We start from the raw sequence: 20,063 nt of genomic DNA, 5'->3' as shown, positions 1-20,063 counted from the left end.
TGGAAGACATCCCTGCCTGCATGAAACGGAGAAACAAAATATCCTTCAGAATACTGATTTATAAGCTGCCTGGAAAGAAAATGAAATTAAAATTCAGAGCTCTTTTTGGTACTTTTCTAAGAGCTAGAACCAGCATAGGCCCATTTGTCTTTTCCCTTTGTTTCTTCTTAATCCAAATGCATTTTCATATTAAAAAACACAGATCACAGATAGAGATCTATGATATATGCCTATCTGTTATTACAGTAAGAGATTAGAGAAAAGCAGTACATGATTAAACATGTAACAAACGTTGTATCTTAATGAAGCAACCTACTGAATATTCAGTGAAAATCCACTAACAGATACAGACTGCAGTATGGGGCTTTGCCAATAACTGCATATTAAAAAGGGATGGGAAAAAAACCACAACAATAAAATCACAACAGCACCAACAAAGGATAGGAAGCTAGGAGGGCAGAGATCAAAATTATTACTATAAGATCACTGCTACTGGGCTGAGCTAAAAAATGCTTCATGCAGATCAGCCAGACTTATGAAATGTAGTCAGTGTAAGCACAGAAAGGGATGCCAGATCAAATTTTAGATGGGTTGCTAATATATCTATGCATACATTAATGTGTCCTCTACATAACCTCAGTTAATTTTGCTACCGCAAGAGAAAACTTCAGACTTCTGTTCCTCACATCTACCACAATTCAGCCTCTCACAAGCTCCACCATCTTTAGGAGACTCACTAAGGAATGAAAGCATGTGCTATGGCACAGCCTCATTCATTTGTCACACCTGAATCACAGAAATTTAAACAAATCAGCCTTCTCCTCTTTCCTATAGGAGCCTCACCTCTGCCATAGTGTTCTTCCACAATAATTAGAACCATGCATGTTCAGACTCTTCTCAAAGTAATTGAGGCTTCTTGTCACATTTAGATACTCTCCATAAAATCACTAGAAACTACATTTACACAGGAGAATCTGGCAGGGTAACACTGAAAGCTGTTGTCTAACTCTGCTTTCCTGATAGACGGAGGTATTTACAGGAGCAGAAGACTTTTCTGCAACTGCTAAAACAGCTCCATGAATCTATTTTGCAACGTTGTTTAGAAGCTCTCTGTGGCCACTTCTGTAATTAATCTACAGCTCAAGTGATCTCCTGCAACATCACGAGTCTTGGACTTTGTTCTTTTCACTGTGACCAGTTGGATGACTTTGTAATTAATACAGAATTCAGTAGTAAAAAAATAGAAAATCATGCTCTCAGAATTTTTCAAATTGAGAAATGGAGCTGTTGAACAGTATCAACAACAAGAAGTATAGAATGTTTTGATTTTATTTTTCCAAGTGTTCTTTTGAACTCAAATGTTATTGAAGACTGAATTAATTCATGAAATAAATATTTTTTATCCAATCTACATTTTTAGACTAAAAAATGTTACTCTTTGAGACAGTTTCAAGGAAGCTCAGACTAAGGAATTATACACAGATTAATGAATCATCCAGGATTATCCTTAGAGCCTCTTCCCCCCCACCTTTGTTAGTTTGTCAGAAAAGTACAGCAGCCACCATCACAAGGTCTGACTCATGCTGGGACAAGGCAGGTTTCAGAGGTGACAAAAGCTGTTTCATTAGAGATAGAAAAGGGTACATCCAAATTCATCAGCCTCTGCAGGAATGACCTTCCTGCGTTTAGGCACATAGAAAGGATGACAGGAGTGCAAAGAGCACTCTCTGCACTCACCAGAAGATGGGAGTTGAGAAAGGGAATACCAGTTTTGAGCAGAAATAATGATCAAGTGGCATTGTCTTTTCCACGCTGCATACGGGGGACTACAAATAATTGCTAAGATAGAGGCTCTTGCCATCAGTAACAAAAAAGAATGATTGTAATCAACATATTGTGGTGATGGAATAAGGAAATCTTCTGGAAAGCAATTAACAGAAGTCTTAATTCATGGATAAGCTCAACTATGGAGACCTCTAAGAAAACAAACTGCTCATTTGCTTTGTATGGAGAGGATTTTCCCTCTCTCCACTGGAAATTCATTCCATCACTTCTGACCTTCTATAATGTGGGAGCAACCATGCTGAGCTGCATGAGAGCAGGGCAGCAAGAACAGGAGGAGTATGCAGAGCAGCTCCTTCCCTTCTACAAAGTAGGGCAGTCAAAGAGGAACCAACTGAGACAACCAAACCTCCTTATTTAAAAATATCTTAGGATAAGATAATAACAGTGATTTACATGCTATTTCTTTTTATACAACTGCCAATGATGCTTACAGTTAAACCTTACTTTAAATTGGGAAACAGAGATCAGTAACAGGAATAGCCTGGCATTTAAAATATGCAAGAAATCACAGAGATCCAAGATCCTTATATGGATTTTTACTTCTAGGCTTACCTAAAGAAAAAGGAACTTACTTTAAAGAACAAGATATCTAATATCACAACAATGCTAATAAGGTTCATTCAGAAGCCAGAGGTTTCCATTATTTAATGAACACTGATTAGCAATATTCCTAGCAGGAAGGGAAAGAGAAGATTGCTTCATTTGGAGACAGAGCTTGCATGTCTAAATTCCAGGTACGTCTGTGTTGTATTCAGATTTCTCAACACACCAGTGCTTCCAAAGGCACCTGATTTCTAACAAGGCATTTTTTACTGAACTAACACTTTCTAAGCCACATAAAGACCTCAATAGAAGGTTGCTGAAGCAGTAATAGTCTGATCAAAGGACTCTGAGCTAATCGCACCATCTAGTGTAAAACAGGGGAAAGTGCACTACAACTACTCAGTATGTTACACACATTTTCATTTTGTGGACTAGAACACCACAATTTCCTTACCTTCACAAATTGTAAAGAGCATTTATCATCGCAGTATGTCAACTCTTGCAAAGAACTGCTGAGGTGCTAACAGTTTCCCCAAATGTTAATACAGGAACATAACCAAAAACTTCCTTTTAAACTTCTGTGTTTGACATTCAAAGTTGCTGAAGCTATTACAAATTTTACCTTTTCCACACCAATAGGTAGATCAACCTTTAGCAGAAGCTTGCAGCTTTCTAATAGTTAGCGCATACAATCACAGTGAAGAGTGTATAGGAGAAGCTACCTGACAGTTCATGGAGAAATCTGAGGGTACAAAAGTGGAAAGCACAATGAAAAGAGGATCCTCTTTTCATCTTAACTGTTCTTTCTTATTATTATCTTCCAACAGGAAGTGATGTGGCTATGGTCCACCAGAGTGTAGGGACTCAAAAGATAACAAGACTGACTAGCCCGTGTTAGAAAACCTCTACACATTCCCAAAGAGTTTTTAGCATTATTGGTATCTGAATGTCTCTTTTCATAATGGCTGAGGACCATATTTCTGATTATTAAGCAAATAGAACTGCTGAGATGTCAAAGAAAATTTGCTTTACAGCTTGGTATCTGACAAAACCCAATCCCTTTGAAGTATCCAGTAGAGACTAAGTCCACTAGGATAATTGTGTACTACATCAAAGTACATAATCCAGAAAGTGAAACTACAGAAAACTTCTTTACTACTTTGTACAAACAGCTTGGAATCCATTATGAGATATATTTGTACTATGCAACACAATGCATCAAGCAGTTGAATTGCACATGTGTTCATAAAGATGGGCTGAATGTTTGTGCTGAGGATTAGAAAGTCTTTCAAAAATCCCTGGGACACTGTACTTACAAATATATGCAGTGGTAAAGACAGGTCAATGACTTATCCTTCTGAATCTCAACTATTCATTAAAATTCTAGCTGTAATAATGCAAGACTGTGACAAAAACCTCAAGCTGCCTTATGAATGCACACTGAGATACTCACTAGGAATTTAGAGTGAGGGCAGTGTGATGGTACCAATCATGCTACCTGAGCAAACAGTGTATAAATAACTCTTACGGCTTCCAGAGATGGCTGTGGTACAGTTTAGTTTGCAGCCACACTAGAGGGGAGCTTTCTAATTGCACAATCTTCACATGTTTCTTTCCAAATGAACACAATTGCATGGAAACAAGCAATGTTGTCCTAAGTGACTTGAGTTTGGCAGAGTAAAAAGTGAGATGATTAAGATGGACGCGTGGCTTGGCCTTGAGATCATCCTTTGGTTCCAAAACATCTTTGTTATATTATTTCAATGCTCAACATTTTCATTTTATTATGCTAGTAAGTGTAATATAATGAGACTTCATTGCATCCTTTCAATACTGAAAAGAGGATTATAAAAAACAAAACTTAATTTTTTACAAAATATGATAGTGATACTACAAGAAGAAATGATTTGAAACTAAAAAGGGAAGAGTTAGGTCAGATTTTAGTAGGAAGCCTTTTATCCAGAGCATATTGAGGCCTTGGCATAGGCTGCTCAGAGAAGCTGTGGATGCCTTGTCTCTGGAGGTGCTCAAGGTTAGATTGGATGTGGCCCTGGGCAGCTGATCTGGTGAGTGGCAACCAGCCCATAGCAGAGGGAGGCTCTGACATCCTTTCCAATCCAAGCCATTTTATCATTTTATGGTTCTGTGATACTACTGTTTCATCATTCTATCATTCTGATTCATTCATTCTATGAAATACAAACTTTGGAAAGTCATCCTGTCATCAGGGCTCTTTGCAGAGCACAAAAGACCGCCTCAGAAATTTGTTGAGAGGTGTAGCGTGCTGCTGCAGATCCCACTGTGAAACACAGGTAAGTCAGGCAGTTATTTTAACCCCACTGAGTCAGAGTGCCATCCCCCTGCCCATGTGACATGCTTGCAGGCTGGGTCAGGCTGACAGTCTTAGTGACACAGGAGTATGGGATCCCTCTCAGTAAAAAGTTATGACTCTGATTTACACACAGATTCCCTTTGCAGCAAATGTCCTGACCTGTATCTAGAAAACAGAGGCAGAACCAGTCAGTCTTTCCAGTGCAGATAGCTCTCATTGGAGTTTCCTGACAGTTTTATCCCACTCCAAATGCCAATGTCTTCTCAGTCATAAAACCAGTGCTGACAAGCTGTATTTTGACTTCAGCATTTGTTCTATATCCTCCGAGTAGGATTTCAGCAGTTCCATATCTCACACAAGAGAGCAAAATATGTAAATTCCAGGCATTTTCCCTGGGAGGGCACACTACGAGTTGAGAGGCAGCGTGCCCCAGATTTAAGTTATTATTCAGTGCAGCCATGTTGTGAAGAATACTGCTGTGAAGAAAGTGGAATACTGAAGAGCATTTAGGAATAGGGTGAAAAATCCATAGTCTAAAAAAATCCAATAACCTATTCTGATTGGGTTTTAGAGAGTTTTGAATGGTATTTCTCAAATATGCAGAAATTTAATTAACACAAATCTTTTGAATGGGAATTACTGTTGAACATCAGAAACAAAAGTGAATCCAAAGTGGACATTTCAGACAGGCAGGGTACCACAATGTCATGGATTTACTTCAGCCTCCAGAGCTAATTCTCTTCTGAAGGGTGAAAGACAAGGGTAAAAGACTGCACAAGAAAAAGCAGAAACTTCAAAACCATCTGAAGAGATCAATTACTAAATTTAGACTATGTGGCAGACATGAGACATTACATCCAATGTGGGTCTGAGGGAAAGATGGGAAAGGGACAGAGCCAAAGACAGAAATCCTCCCACTCAGTGAAGAACTTGCAGGACATAATGAATTCCTAAAGGAAACACTTCACTGCTTTTCATCTACACATCTGGAAGCAACTATTGAAAACATCCTACTATTGCAGAAGTGATTACACTGGGGCCCATTGAAGATAATAGATATCTCTGGATCTGCAGATATCTCTGAATACTCTTCACCTCAAATAGAGTAGGGATGTCTCTCTTGCAGGCAAGAATTTTTTTAGTCTGCTGTTTTCCCTTGAGATTACACTGAAGTTAAATGGAGGTCATCCTTTGCAAATAACCGAATTCACCTACTTCTGCATAAAGAAATGTAACACTGGTGATTTCTACAGTGGAAGTTAGGTAGGCAATGTGGAATCCTTCTAAAGCATGAAAAGGCAAACTATGTATAAAAACTACACAAAGAAATAACAAGACCATCAGAAAAAAATTGTTTCAGTTGGTTATTCCACGAAGGCTCGATGAATGCCAGATGAATTCACATCAGTCTTTAATAGTAAATATTTGTTTTCACTTGCCACAACACTGTAATCACTCTACTGGACAAGCAATGACCATTTCATAGCCTTTTGGCACTGGAATGTGTAAAACCTGTCTGCCTTATTGGCTTCTTAGTTAACAGCCTGAACAAATCCATTACCCAGAACATCACCACCATTATTAAAAATATTTCACTTTTTTTCCGCCCTTTTCTAGGCAGAAAGAAAAGAACAACCAATAAGAATACTATTGTGCTCCTTTTACTAAAGGAGTTTCAGGAACTTCTTCAAACTGTTGCAAAAGAGCAAAATTTTCCAAAATTGAATTATTTTTGGTTAATATCCAGGTTCACCATGAAGATAAACATTTTGCCCAGTCAAATGTGTCAGAGAACATCATACGCAGACACACACACACAAAATCCCTGTAAGTAGTTGCTTTCATTGACAGAAAGGTGTCTGTACATCACTCGGAATGGTAACAAAACCCACAGAAAGCAGCAAATGTTTGAGCAGTAGATCTGAATGGTGACAAATGAGTTCCCTTTTCATTTCACATCTTATGACTTTGATGTAACTATATGACTTGATATAACTATATAACTTTGAGAGATGGAAAAAACAGGATTCCATCAAATGGCACTTTTTTCTTTTCTTTTTTTTTTTTTTTCAATTTATGAGGACAATCAGGAAGGAAATCCTTCTGTTAGAAAATCATGGTAGCAATGAGAACATACATTATTCTTTTTCAGTGTAAGAAAAGAAGGCTCATTTGCCAGGAGTGATTTTTCCTCAAGCAAAAAGCTCACATCTCAATACAAGCTTTGCCAGCTACACCATCACCTATCCCAATACAGCCTCAAAATCCAGACACGGGACAATCAAATCTAACAAGTACATTCCAAAACACAGTTTGGCTGTTTGCACAACAAGATAAGGTTCTCAGGGGCCTTCATATTATACAGTTTCTCATACTGGAGAGTCAAAGCCACAGCAAACACTGATCCTACCTTCAAAGGAGAAATGTGCGACTGTAAGACATATCCATGGACATTCTCTATTTGAGATAAGTTCTTCTCTGACACATGAACAAGCTCTGGGCCTCTCACTTCATGGGTCAATCGAGGCAAAGTATGATCATGTGGAACATCCTCATCTTGATAACGGTATTTCTAGAAAAAAAAAGATAAAGAGGGAGAAATAAGTTTTCAGGAAACAATGGCTATGTGTTAATGTAAATATCAGATACTGGATAAGCTACGAGACATTAATATAACTCTTGGGTTTTCTAATCTCTTCTAGAAAGAATACTTAATTCTTTATTTAACATTTCATCAGTGAGAGAAAGCCTCGTACATAGCTCGCTCCAAAAGTAATGCCTCCTATTTCTTTCCAGTGAAACTACAACAGACACAAAGAGCATGATAGCACTATTTGATTGAGCCACTTCTCAGCTACAAAACACTTTTTTTCAATATAGTAACCACTATTAGCTATGTTTTGTTTTATTTTGTTTTGCCAGTGATGAACAAGTGTCTGCATGTTGCACTAGTAAAAATCTGCATGAGCAAAGGTGAGCCACTGTTCTTGTCACCATTGCTGAGACACACCACCCACCACCTCGTTGTGCTCACATACACTGTTTGGTCTCCATAAATGTTCAGCAAGCATCGACAAATGTCAATGGGTGCCATTTTTTCTACATGAAGGAATTCAGTTCCACACTTCGCCACTTTTTCTGCGTGGAAGAATTTGATACCTTGGCTTCACACACTTCCATGTCAGAATGTCTTTTAGTTAGGCTGCCCCTCTGCTGCCACCTGCCACAGGGCAGCAAAATGTAAGGGAATACTCACGGGGAGATTCAGCTTCTACTCCCATCATTCACCTTCAGTGTCTTGGGCCAACATAATAAAACAGGAGGCATTACTTTTGGAGCAGCCCTCACATCATCACATGGATACAGTAGACTTGCTATCTTCACATAGACATCTGAGAGCACATTCTGGCATGGGCCAGTACTGACAACAGTGTTACGTTGCTCTGCTGAGCTGTAGAGCCTTCTCACACTCTTCACACCCTGACAATAATAACTGCACTTTTGTAGCTTTTCTGAACAAAATACTTGAGTTATTTTCCATTTTGCCATGGATTTTGCAATGCATTTCCGTGGATAAAGAAGAGCACACATGCATTTCTATAGAGCCATGGGCAGGTGAAACTTATTTTCCATTGAAAACATTTCCCCTGACCCCGCAGACTAATTGTGTTGTGAGGTGTTTTAACTTCCCTTTCCACAGAAAAGTAACAGAAGAAAGAGAGAAAGTGAGCAGCTTGACCAGAGCATGAAGGATGTAACTGTAACCCTCAAAATCAAATTAGATTGCCAGACCTCAGACTCCTTTTCACAGGGCACCTTCCCCTCAGAGAACAGGCTCAGCCATGAGTGGGCCTGCTGTGGAATCGACTGTGGGTTTCTTCCAACTTGGGTTATTCTGTATTGCTAATGGCTGAATCTGGAGTGGGGCAGAACCTTCCTCTCCTCACAAAGCCCAGCCCTGCAGCCCCCATCTTCCAAAACCTTGCCTTTTATTCCCAATGCACGTACAGCAGTTTTGAGGGAAAAAACTACAGAACGGGTAATTTCTCTTCTCCAGGCTAAACAAATCCACCTCCCTCAGCCTTTCTTCATAGGAGAGGTGGAGCAGCCCCTTGGTCAGTCATCCTTATGGCCCTTCTCTGGACCAACTTAACAGTGCTGCATCTTTCTTGTGCTCATAGTGTTTTTTAGTGTAACTGTAAATGCTTTCATTTGAAAGGTATGCGCTCAAACATTGCAATGTGTGGAATCAAAGGCTATGGAAAAGACAAAATCTAAGACTTATTTGAATGTTCAAACAGGAAAACAGTGCTGTTTCAAGTTCAGGTATGCCCATAAAGACTTTGCAAAGCGGAATTCTCTGCTGTTCCTGCCACTCACTTGGAGCACCAGGCCCTGGTGCATCATTTACTTATCCTTCCAAAGGATATCCTCCTGGTTTATTCCTGCTTTCACCTTGATATGTGGAAGCATTTGCCAATTATTTTTCAAATATCCATGTGACATGATTGATTCTCTTTTTTCTTTCTGGGATATACCTGCAACCATTTACATACTTACTTTTCAGATAACATAATTAGTGAATCTACAAAATGACTGGCACCAGAAACGTATTCTTCGGGCAAGAAGCCATCAGCCTAATAGACAGCATTCCAACCAATGTTCCATTAAAGTCTTGGCACACAAATCACTTAAGCCCCAAGCAGTCCATTATATTTTGAATCCAGCAAGTACTCTTTCCAAAAAAGACTACTACTCAGAGACATCCTCTCTAAAGTGAGTCATCTGCTAAAAGGTGGTTTTGAGAAAGAGCTGCAGAACACCAGACTCATCCCATCTTATTGGGAAATGACAAAAATGAAAATGTCCTGCAACCACTTTCCAAACAGGCACGACAGCAGTGGCTGAAGCCCTGAGGATATTTGGCTGGATCATTCACTCAGCTTAACAGCACAAAAAGCAGCATAAGGTGGAATTAAAGAGAGAACATTTCTTCATGTCCATCAGTAAGACCTTTTCCCATCACCACACTGCAGTGTGCACGTTATAAATGAGAGCCAAGTTCCAGAGTAGATTAGATGACCATGAGCTCTGTGCTCCTGAAAAGCAGAACACTTTCTGTAGACCTTTCATTGAAATCATATACTTTCTAATTGAAGTCTATAATTTTGTCTGATAACTGTGTATTTCCACAACAAATTAGATAACATCCAAGTTCATTTGCCATAAACTGGAAAGTTTACAGAACAGAATGACACTTCTCTACTTATCTTTATCTCCCTCCCATCCTGAGGCCAGCTTTCCCATTACTCATAAGGTAGAAGCCTAGAGCATTTCTGGGTCAATCCTGTTACATGTTTGCATCATGTTCTTAGCATCAAACTCATTGATTGTCATGCATCTGTCCTCCCACATTATCTCCTCACTGAAATGCCTTCAGCAGTGAACCAAATCAGCTTGACACAGCAAAAAGCCAGGGGTAAGGAAAGTTTCTGAGAACATAAGGCTGAAAATACCAAACCAGAGCTGAGATTCTCCTGCACGAATGCCTCATGTGTCTACATTATCCTGTTCTAATGGATTTCAGTAAATGTACTTGAAGTTACCCAGTTCCCTAGAAACTGAGCTTTCTGTAAGGGTTAATTCAAATTTCTGGAGGGAAAGTCATGATTGCACGGAAGTGCTACTCTTCATTTGACAAAAGAACAGGTGGATGTCTTATGATAATTAAATTACAAATCAGTGCCTGCTGCTGACAGAGTATTGTACGCTGCCAAGTAGCATCAGATATTTAAAATCCTCTGTAATTACCTATAATGGGGGAGTAGAGTGTGCTGCTGTGAATTTTTAATATGAACGTGCCTTTTTTATGTGATCATTCTCTCTAAAATGTGAGGTTATTGCAGCATCGCTGCTCCTCACACTGTACTGTCTAAAGGAACATTCCTAAGGCTGTGTTTGTCAGGTAGATGTCAGCTAAACAGGACTGAAGATGTGAGTCCAGCAGAGGTGAATGGTCAAAAACCTTAAATGTGAGCAAAGTCAACTCTCCAGAAAAAAAAAAAAAAAAGACACTATCACTAACAAATTATAATATCCAAATTAAAGCACCTGAATGGAAATAGAGCTACACTGCCAGTGAATGAAGCTCTTTGGGAAGACGTCATTCTAGTTGGGGCTAAAGAGGATTTTCTTTTACAAAAGTCCTAAGTGCTCTTTTCAGGTAGTTTTGCTTCACAGAAAGTGCAAACAAAAAGCTTCATTTTAGATCAACTCAAACTGATCTGTGCCCTAAGCTGAACATGATCCTACTAAAGTTGCCATTCAAAGGCACGTGTCCCTGCTCTTCATATGGATGGATCACATCAAAACATTACACATTACTTCTGCTAGCAATGAGAGCTGCAAAAGAAAGCAAAGTTTATTACAGGATTCACAAGGCTCTATAACATCCTATAAAGTAAAAGCGGCCAGGGAATATTGGTCTAGAGAGGCTCTCAACCTACAGGAAAGTACTCTGACATCTGTAACATATAAAGATGAATGAATCAAGGTAAAATTTTGATGTGTCTTCACTCAGCTGAAGCATTATTATAGATACAGCTGATAGATGTCAGAAATGGAAAAAGATGCTGCAACATAGTATGAAGTGGTAGTCCTTTCATGAGTGGATCCTATTCCCAATCTCTCTTTAAAGCCAGTTGATCAGGAAGATTTTGTTTTAGTCAGAACAGTAAGTTTTGCCAAAGGAAACAATAGCAGTACTACGTTTTAGTTCTTAAGCATCAGCACTTTAAGTCTCAAATCCTATTGAAGTTTTACAGCCATCCTCAGGATGGGTCAGACCTGCACATCTTAGAAGTGGCAGGCCTTCATATAACCCACATAATTTGGAGAAGATCACTGCGAAAGTAATTTTTGCAGAAAAATTTCTTCTGGATACAATGACCCCTTAAAGATTCAGTCACCCTACTGGGGCTAAACAATGCATGCAACCTTCTCCTCATCCCTTCCTCACTTGCCTCTTCCCTCAACCCAGGATTTGAGTTTCTTTGAAATACCCCATCTCTAGTCATCTGCAGGAACTCTTATTGAAAACCACCTTTGAGCAGGTAAAGCAACAATCCCCTTCTGCACAATATTAGGTCCAGAATTCAATACTCTAAATTGGTTCACATTCTTAGCTACAGGCAAAAGCTAAAAACATTTGATGTAGGATTTGGTCCATTTAGATAAAAGTTTAATCCATGGAGGCCCACTAAAAAATGTCAGCACCCCTTTGTCTTGCTTTTGTGATCAGAAATTTCAGTGGTCTTTGATGAGTTGAATTTTACTGGCTTTGCTCTTCAGGGGCAACAAATTTCAATGTCATACAGATGAGTATCTTGAGAAAACAAACTTTATGATTTGCACACACAAGTCCTTGGGCATTCATCCAATCATGAGTAGAAATAACGTTACTCATTCAACTGATTGCAAATGAGCAACACAGCTTGAATTCTGAATATTTGCAATCAATCTATAGAGTAAAAAGGGAAAAAAAATACTCTTCTCATTACATAAAATGGAAGAAATCACGATCTGCTTGCCAAGACTGTGGAAGTAGATTAAGAAGCTCAAATCTTTGAATAATTATGCTTATTGTGAATGACTTGCTCTTTTGCTTATCAAGTAGATTTCTAACAAGCTTGTCACTCTCTCACAGCAATACCTTTCATCCAAGAAGCCTGAAGAGCTTTACAAGTGGTAGTCAAGTCTGATAATATCCTGTTGAAAAAAAGCATGTGCATCATCTAAAGGTGGGAAAAATTAGGCACAGAATTAAAACAGCTTGCTCAAGGTCACAAGAATAATCAATTAAGCCATGACAGAACTAAGGAGTTTTTCCATTCTGCTCTTCTAAGCTCAGACATCGTGCGTCTACAGTGATGTTAATAATAATAATTACTACTAATAATAACACAATTATAGGTTGGTCACCGCCAGTGTAATTTTCTTTTAGTGTTCTCCCCCCCAACCTCCCTGCCATGCTTCAGGAGACAGCAGAATTTCTAAGGTCAGAAATTAGGTTTTTCTTTGCACTAATGTAATGGCTAGCAGTGCTGTGTTCAGTTTATCTTGTGTTATCTCTAAGAAACAGGTAGTGATTTTTAGAAGACAAGAGGCTTTCTGCAAGAACCAGATTGTTTCATGGAAGGAATTCTGTCAGCAATGAACACTGAGAGCCTGCATGGCTTTTCTACTTTGTACGCACCAAGAAGTTCATTTATTTGGGAGAAAAAAAAAAGCAAAAACAAAAAACAAAACAAAACAAAGAAAACATTATTTACTCTCTCAGTTTACTGAAATAAGGAGGTGCTTGCCCAGTATATGTAAAATGCATTCACTATTTTTGAAAAAATACAGGTAAAATGCAGAGTAGAGCATTTTTTACAATATTGTCACATATATGTATATATATTTAATCTTGAAATAATTTTACTTTTCTTTGTGGAAATGAAATGAATATTAACGAAAGTACCCCTTTCTTGTACTGGCTAGACGCAGTTTCACCTTCTGCTCACAAGATGGCACAAAACCATCGAGTTACAGCATGTTCTTGCAGCTACGAAGTATTGCACGGAAAAAAATCGAACTATGCAATGTTAAAAAGCTTCAGATTACATTTATTTTGAACTGACCTGGTAAAACATTAGAAAAAGACTACAAAATTTTTTAGTAAGCACATACATACCGGTTATACCGGCATACATAAAGTCGGCAACTAGGGAAAAATGTAGCAATTCGTATAATCCTCAAAAATAAAAAAGAAATGAGGACCTTACTGGTTTTTGAACACTTCAGCATGAACAAAAACACAGTGTATTGACAAGAGTGAGGCTAGCCCAGAATGCTGCATTCCTGAAGGAATTCTAAATCCTAATTAAAACCGCCTGCATGCAAATCTGTACCATGAGGTATTCAGCTCCATATGCTGCATCACATTTGGACCTGTTAACAGCATCAGTTTAGCCCTCTGGAGGTTGCTAGTTGCTATCCAGTAATTTAAAATAGATTTTTAACTTGAAACACCAGTATAAAAAAAGACATTCTAAGAGGGTGGCTTTGCTAGTATTACATGATGAATGTGGTAGCAGACTGTAGAAATTAGTAAACCTTCAAAAATAAAAAATAAAAATAGATAAACAATCAGTATTAGCTGGACTAAGCTGAAGCAAAGGAAAGACGTGGGTGAAACCATACGGTTGGTCAGCATCAAGCTGTAGCCACTTATTCACCCTTTGTCCTGTTAATAACATCACTTGCATACCTCTTTCCATTGTTTTCAACTCTTCCTTTCAAAATACTCCTTTTCTGTTGTGTCTGTATTGAAGTACTACAGGAGACTACAGAAGTCCTCATGCCTCCTTAGCTCATCCTCTGGGCTCCACTTCTGGGCTGAACATGAACCAGCAATGTGCCAGGGTGGCCAAGAAGGCCGATGGCATCCTGGCTTGTATCAGAAATATTAGTAAAAATTTCTTCTCTGAAGAGTGGTGTGGCACTGGCACAGGCTGCCCAGGGAGGTGGTGGATTCACTGTCCCTAGAGGTGTTCAGGAAATGCTTAGATTTTGTACTAAGGGACATGGTTTCCTGGGAAAATATTGGTGGTAGGTAAGGGGTTGGATTAAATGATCTTGGAGGTATTCTCCAACCTTGTTGATTCTATTATTCCTCTCCCCCTATAGCTTCCTGTGCAGCCCTATATGCGCTATGTCTCCCCTCCCGTCCCCTAATCCCCTCAGCTCTGCTGCTTCACTCCCCAGCGTGGAAACACTGACCCTCACAAATTCCTCTCTTGGAGCATGGCTTCTGCCATGGGGCAGCTGTGCTGAGTTTACTACAAAGCAAATGAAGAGGGAGAGAAGGTAAATGCTACCAGTTAGTGTAATTTTCTCAGAGGGTTATGTCTGTGGTGGAAATGCAGCACAGCAAAACACCCTGCTTTTATATCAGAAGATAACAAAGTAATCGTGTAATCTAATACATAGATAATATATGAATATTGCCCAATTGCTTGCCCTTCCTGTTTTCTCTACCAAAGATAAAGATTTTATTTTAGTCCATCTCTGCCCAGCACACTACACCATACATCCTTTGTGTTTTGCAGCAGAAGCCCTCTCCCAGTCTTCACACCTGGGTGCCCTACTTAGCTGAATTTATACAGAATATTAGGCTCTTCTTCCTACTACACACTGCTAGTAACTTCACAGTTATCCAGTTATAGTGAATAAAATTATGCAAGTGATCTGTTATACATATATCTACACATTTATTTAAAGTTATAACTATGCATTTAAATTATGTAATTTCTCAATGCTCTTGTGACCCTCTTTCAACAGCACACCACCAACTGAATTACTGCAGAGAGAAACCAAGATTATCCACTAACTGCATCTCATGCATTCATCTCCCCTCTCACCCACCCTGTTCACTTATGCTGACCTGTTTAGTCAAGATTTGGCCTTTTTACAGGTTTGCTTGAAGCTGAATTGTGCACTTACTGAGCTCCCAGCCTCATATCAAGGTTCATCAGCATTAGTAGAGAACAAAACAATGGAGCAGGAATAAAAAGACAAAGAGGAGTAGTGTGATTTGTTGAGATAACAGTACTGGTAAGAAAACAAAATTTCAAATTGTCATCCCAAGTCCTTAACTTCCTTTTTACAGATATATATGTAACCCAAAACAAAAAGCTTAACATGTCCATGTTAAAATAAGCTGAGATCTATAGTATGTAATGACAAAATCAAGGAAGGCTGAACTTGATATTTTCTCAGGAAAGAGGAGGAAAAGTCATTTCAACAGGGACTGGAGCAAATGGGGATGAATATCAGAGCTAAGTTAGAAAAACCAGGAAAGAGAGAATTCTAGCATCTGCACTGCTTTGTTGCTCAAAAACACCAGTGACACCTCTAGGGGAAGTGTTTATCTCATCTCATTCAATTAGCAAAAGCTGCTCCCAGCAGTTACTACTGAAGTAGGAGAAGCTTGTGGCTCTGCAGGCAGTGGTCCTGCCCCCAGCTAAGTTGTGTAAACTTGATCCAGGGCTGCAGAGAGTCATTTCAAATTTTGGCCCCACCTCTGCTCACAATTCCAAGACTACTTGAGTATAAATATTTCCACTGATAGCTTTGCTATTTATGCAGTCCTAGGGCTAAGTCAAAGCTAGACTCTGCTTTTCTTAAATTATGGCTTGCATACATTAAAATAAAGATAACACTGCAAAGTAAAGTACTCCATAGCAAGAAAAGTACCATACAGTCACAGAATAGTAGGGGTTAGAAGGGACTTCTGGAGATCACCAAGCCCAGTTCCCCACTAGAGCAGGTTTCCTGCAGTTGGCTGTATGATTTCCTCATTAGCCCTATTGTGTTGTGCAGACAAGACATCCCTTTGGGAATAGGAATTGTGCACCTGTAGGCTGCCAGAATCACTTCTTACGCAAACGAGAAAATTATGGACCAAGGCTATATGAGGAAAAAGGATGCTCTCAGGCTAAAGTAGACAAATGCTGTCATAGACAACTCTTTCTATTAATGCTTTTTGCCACAAATTTGCTAAGCAATTCACATAAACCAAGCTTTCTGCAGGTGTGTAAATGAGATACACTCACTTTTGAAAGGCCTCGGGAGATGACCATTATTTGCAGAAGTGCTGAACATCAGCACCTTCAGCTGAAATTAAGAAGTGTCAGGGTTGAAATAAAAAAAAACTCTGTATAATCCTGCATGCTCCAGTAAGTCAGTGTTAGGTGGAATTTACATCAGCTGATGTTGGCCACCTGAAACTTAAACTTCCAGTTTAAACAGGTCAGAGTCTCGCTTGCTAATATTCGAAGCATCAGAATATTGCATGTGCATTTATAAAAGACTATTCACTGAAGTCACTTTTTTATTTCCCCTTTTTCTAACCTGGACTGAAAACAGCTTAGGATTTAGGATAAGAGATGAATTTCATTTTTGATGTTGCAAGCAGGATACAGGAACTAGTGGACTCATTTGATCTCAGAACTTTTTTCTCTAAGGAGTTAAAAGTACTAATCACACTGAGATATTGTGAAAATAAACTCAATATTTATGATCTACTTGCATACTATGGTCAGGCTCAGTGTAAAAGGAAAATCAATTAGAAAATTAATAATTCTGTAAAGAGAGCACAGTTTGATCTGTGTGCATTAAATAATGAACACAGATATATGTTGAATGTGAAATGCCATGTAAATAACCCTCCACCTCACTAAATGAGGCATGTGAAAACCTATATAATAAAATTACCATGCAATTGGAATATATTTGAGTTACATTGTAGTACTACATTACAATATATGGCCACAAAGGGCCATAGATAGTTGCCTAGATCCTCTTTATTCTTGCATTTCCTAATTCTCAATGCTTAAAGTTGCCATCTCTTAATTGGTCTTTGAACACATTGTTTGAACACATAAAAAACCCATAAGCTTTAATAGCATTCCTGCTTCTTATGCTGTGATGCTTGTGTAGAAACAAATACTGTTTTTTTTCAATGTCTATGGAAAACTGGGTCTTCATAAATAAAAATAAAAATGTTCTATGTACATAAACTTAGAAAATAATCTAGTTATCACTCTGATGAAACCAGAGCATTACTTCTGAAGATAAAATTATTTTGAAAAGAAGCAATCTTTGTTCTTGAAAAGTTATTACAAACCTGAAATATCTGAATTTTGTACTGTTTTTTATCCATCCCTTCTCTTAACGGCTATGCATTTTTAATAACTAAAAAGCTGACTTGAGTACATTGTAACTGGGTGTTCAGTAGAAAGCCTATTTGTGTCAGGTGAATCTGCATGTGTTTGACACCCATAAGAGTCAGAGCAAGAAGCAGGGCACTTACTGAGAAAGCAGCTTTGGATCTTTGGGTCTTTATGCTTTCACAGATTTTTGGTACAGAATAATTGTAGCAAAATTATTTGCACCTTCAGAAAATTTAATAAAGCCCTGTTTAAGGAGCAAGCCTGCAAAATAGCAGTTACTATAATCAGAATGCAGGGAAATACGAAGCCAGACTAGGATCAAAAGAATATTTGCTTTAGTGAGGTTAATGCCAAAATCAGTATTTCTGGTTTTCCACCTCTCCACTATTGGTCAGGCTCCCAGTTGTGAGCTTTAAGTAGTCACAGGGGGACCTCATTCAGCTCTCTGACCTGATGGCAGCACACAGAGGTAAAACTACTCCCAAGTCACGAGCTGGGCAGCAAGAGTGTATCCCATTAAATTGCACTACATGTGGGTGTGCTCAGTTTTCTGTAATGGAAAATGTCACGCACTTAAAGACTTGGGTCTCACAGAGGAAATGAATGCAAGTTCACCACTCCTTTAGCCCTACCTTACCTTCAGTGAGTAGGAGGGAACACCCTATTACCATCTCTACGAATGGTATTTAAATGCAAGCTAATAAATGTATTTCAGTGATATTTTTTGAAGGGCCACGAAAATCTACTGGATCTACAGCCTCCTTTAGTTTTTCAAATTTCATAGAGCTTACACCACACCAAGGCAACGAGTTGGTCATGATGTGTAGAACTGAAGGTAGCTGACAAAACTGCAAGAAAACGAAGGGACATCTGGAATATAGAATAAAGTTTGTCTATGTCTTGTTTGAGCAGGTGGGCATTTTTCCATGTCTGAACATGAATGTGAAAATCAACTAGTAATTACTTCACTGTATGTAGATTGATTCTTCTAAAGTTGTTAAAGTTGCAGTTTCATTCCATACATCTAATGGAAAATCAGGAATTTTTTTTTTCTTAGTTTTCTACTGTTCTCACATTTTAAATAAGCAAACTGGGCTCTCAGTCTCTGAAAACAAGCTGAAGTCCACGCTGACATGATCAGACACTTGTTTTGTATCATGTTGCAGTGTGCAGGGTTACTAAATAATGAAAAGTATTTCACAGCTTAAAAATTCTATAGAAATTCCAATTCATATGATGTGGCATTGAAGACTATCTGGGAAACAGACAGTAATTTGGATTTGTTACCAGTTCACTGGATTTTCTTGAAAAGCAGGATTCTACATTTCTTAACCTGGATGTGTCAAAATGTATGGCTTTTGAAAGCTACTGCTTGATTGTGTCTCTGTCATGTTGTCTACCTTTGGTCTTTGGTAATTTTTCTCCTTTTCCCTTGGTGATTTTTTGGGTAGTTTTTATAGTTTTAGAAACCAGAGGAAGACAGAAGGTTGAATGATTTAGAAGTTAACAAAGTTACCTCTGAAGCAAAAACATTTATTCCTTGCAGACTGACCTTACCAATGTTCAAAGCCATCCTTCTTTGCAATAACACTAGCTTAATTAAAAGGTTAATTCCCATCTGTATTCACTGAGAACCCTATTTGAAAAAGGCTAGAAATTGTAACAGATTTTTATTTTATTTTTTTTTACACTTCAACTGAGGGGAGTATCTTGTATGAAATATCATAAAGAAGATAAAATCTAAACTTATTTGGTCTTAACAACTAGCTTTCAGGAAGGATGCATAAGTGACTGTCATCTGAATAACAATGTCATGGTACATTTTCTGTTGTTCTTAATTACTAGAAAATGAGGACAAAGCAAAACCCATCCTGGTTAAAATTAGATTCAGCCCAGATCATGAGGCAATCATGAGGCATGGTTAACTTAGAAATGAAAGACATTATTATAAAATAATACCCAAAACAAAACTCACAGACAATCCCAAGCAAATAGCTCGGTCTAGACACAGCAGTTTTATTATTAGGCAGAGAGGATTTTTAAGTCCTGATCCAACAAATGGATTGATGAATTATATAAATAAATATTCTCCAGAAATTTCTACAAGGAGCAGTCCAAATCTTCAAATCTGCAAATTCTGTAGGGAATATGGCCTATTTAGAGATATTTGATTTTTCATTTTCCACCTTTTTTTTAGTATTTGTCTAAGTATTAGATGGATAATCTAAGACATGCACATTTTCTCTGCACATTTTCTGATGCAGTAGCATTGTAAAGCCCATGAAATGAAAGTTCTTCTGTAAAATTACCATCTTTTTCTGTGCATAAACCAAATCTCATGCAAGAGCAGACGAGTCACTCTCAATTTTCTGTCAGTACTCTGCTACTCAGCTGGTAATGCAACACGGAAAACAATATATTGAGGTTGGGGCTGTGATTGTCTGCTGAGGAAAAGAAATACTCTCAGGGAACCAAACTGGTAGCTGCAGCTCATTTTTATCTAGACAATGAGAAAGCGAGCATGACTTTAAGTTGTTGTTGACCTTTGTTGCATTTGGATCACTGAT

At 38.4% G+C, this 20,063-nt stretch overlaps 1 protein-coding gene across 1 annotated transcript in view; it reads right to left on the bottom strand.

Moving 5' to 3' along the window:
* Positions 1 to 20,063, bottom strand: part of DLG2 (discs large MAGUK scaffold protein 2) — a 730,880-nt gene that overhangs the window by 524,986 nt on the left and 185,831 nt on the right. The window contains exon 3 of the mRNA XM_042839962.1: positions 7,131 to 7,292. Coding sequence (XP_042695896.1) covers positions 7,131 to 7,292 — 162 coding nt within the window. The remainder of the gene's footprint in view (positions 1 to 7,130; positions 7,293 to 20,063) is intronic.

The sequence above is a fragment of the Centrocercus urophasianus genome, unplaced genomic scaffold, assembly GCF_019232065.1.
Source record: "Centrocercus urophasianus isolate 14NV4802_14NV808 unplaced genomic scaffold, USGS_Curo_1.0 seq_1, whole genome shotgun sequence".
Lineage (NCBI taxonomy): Eukaryota > Metazoa > Chordata > Aves > Galliformes > Phasianidae > Centrocercus > Centrocercus urophasianus.
The sequence above is the reverse complement of the archived record's forward strand: the minus strand, read 5'-3'. Positions and strand labels throughout refer to the sequence as shown.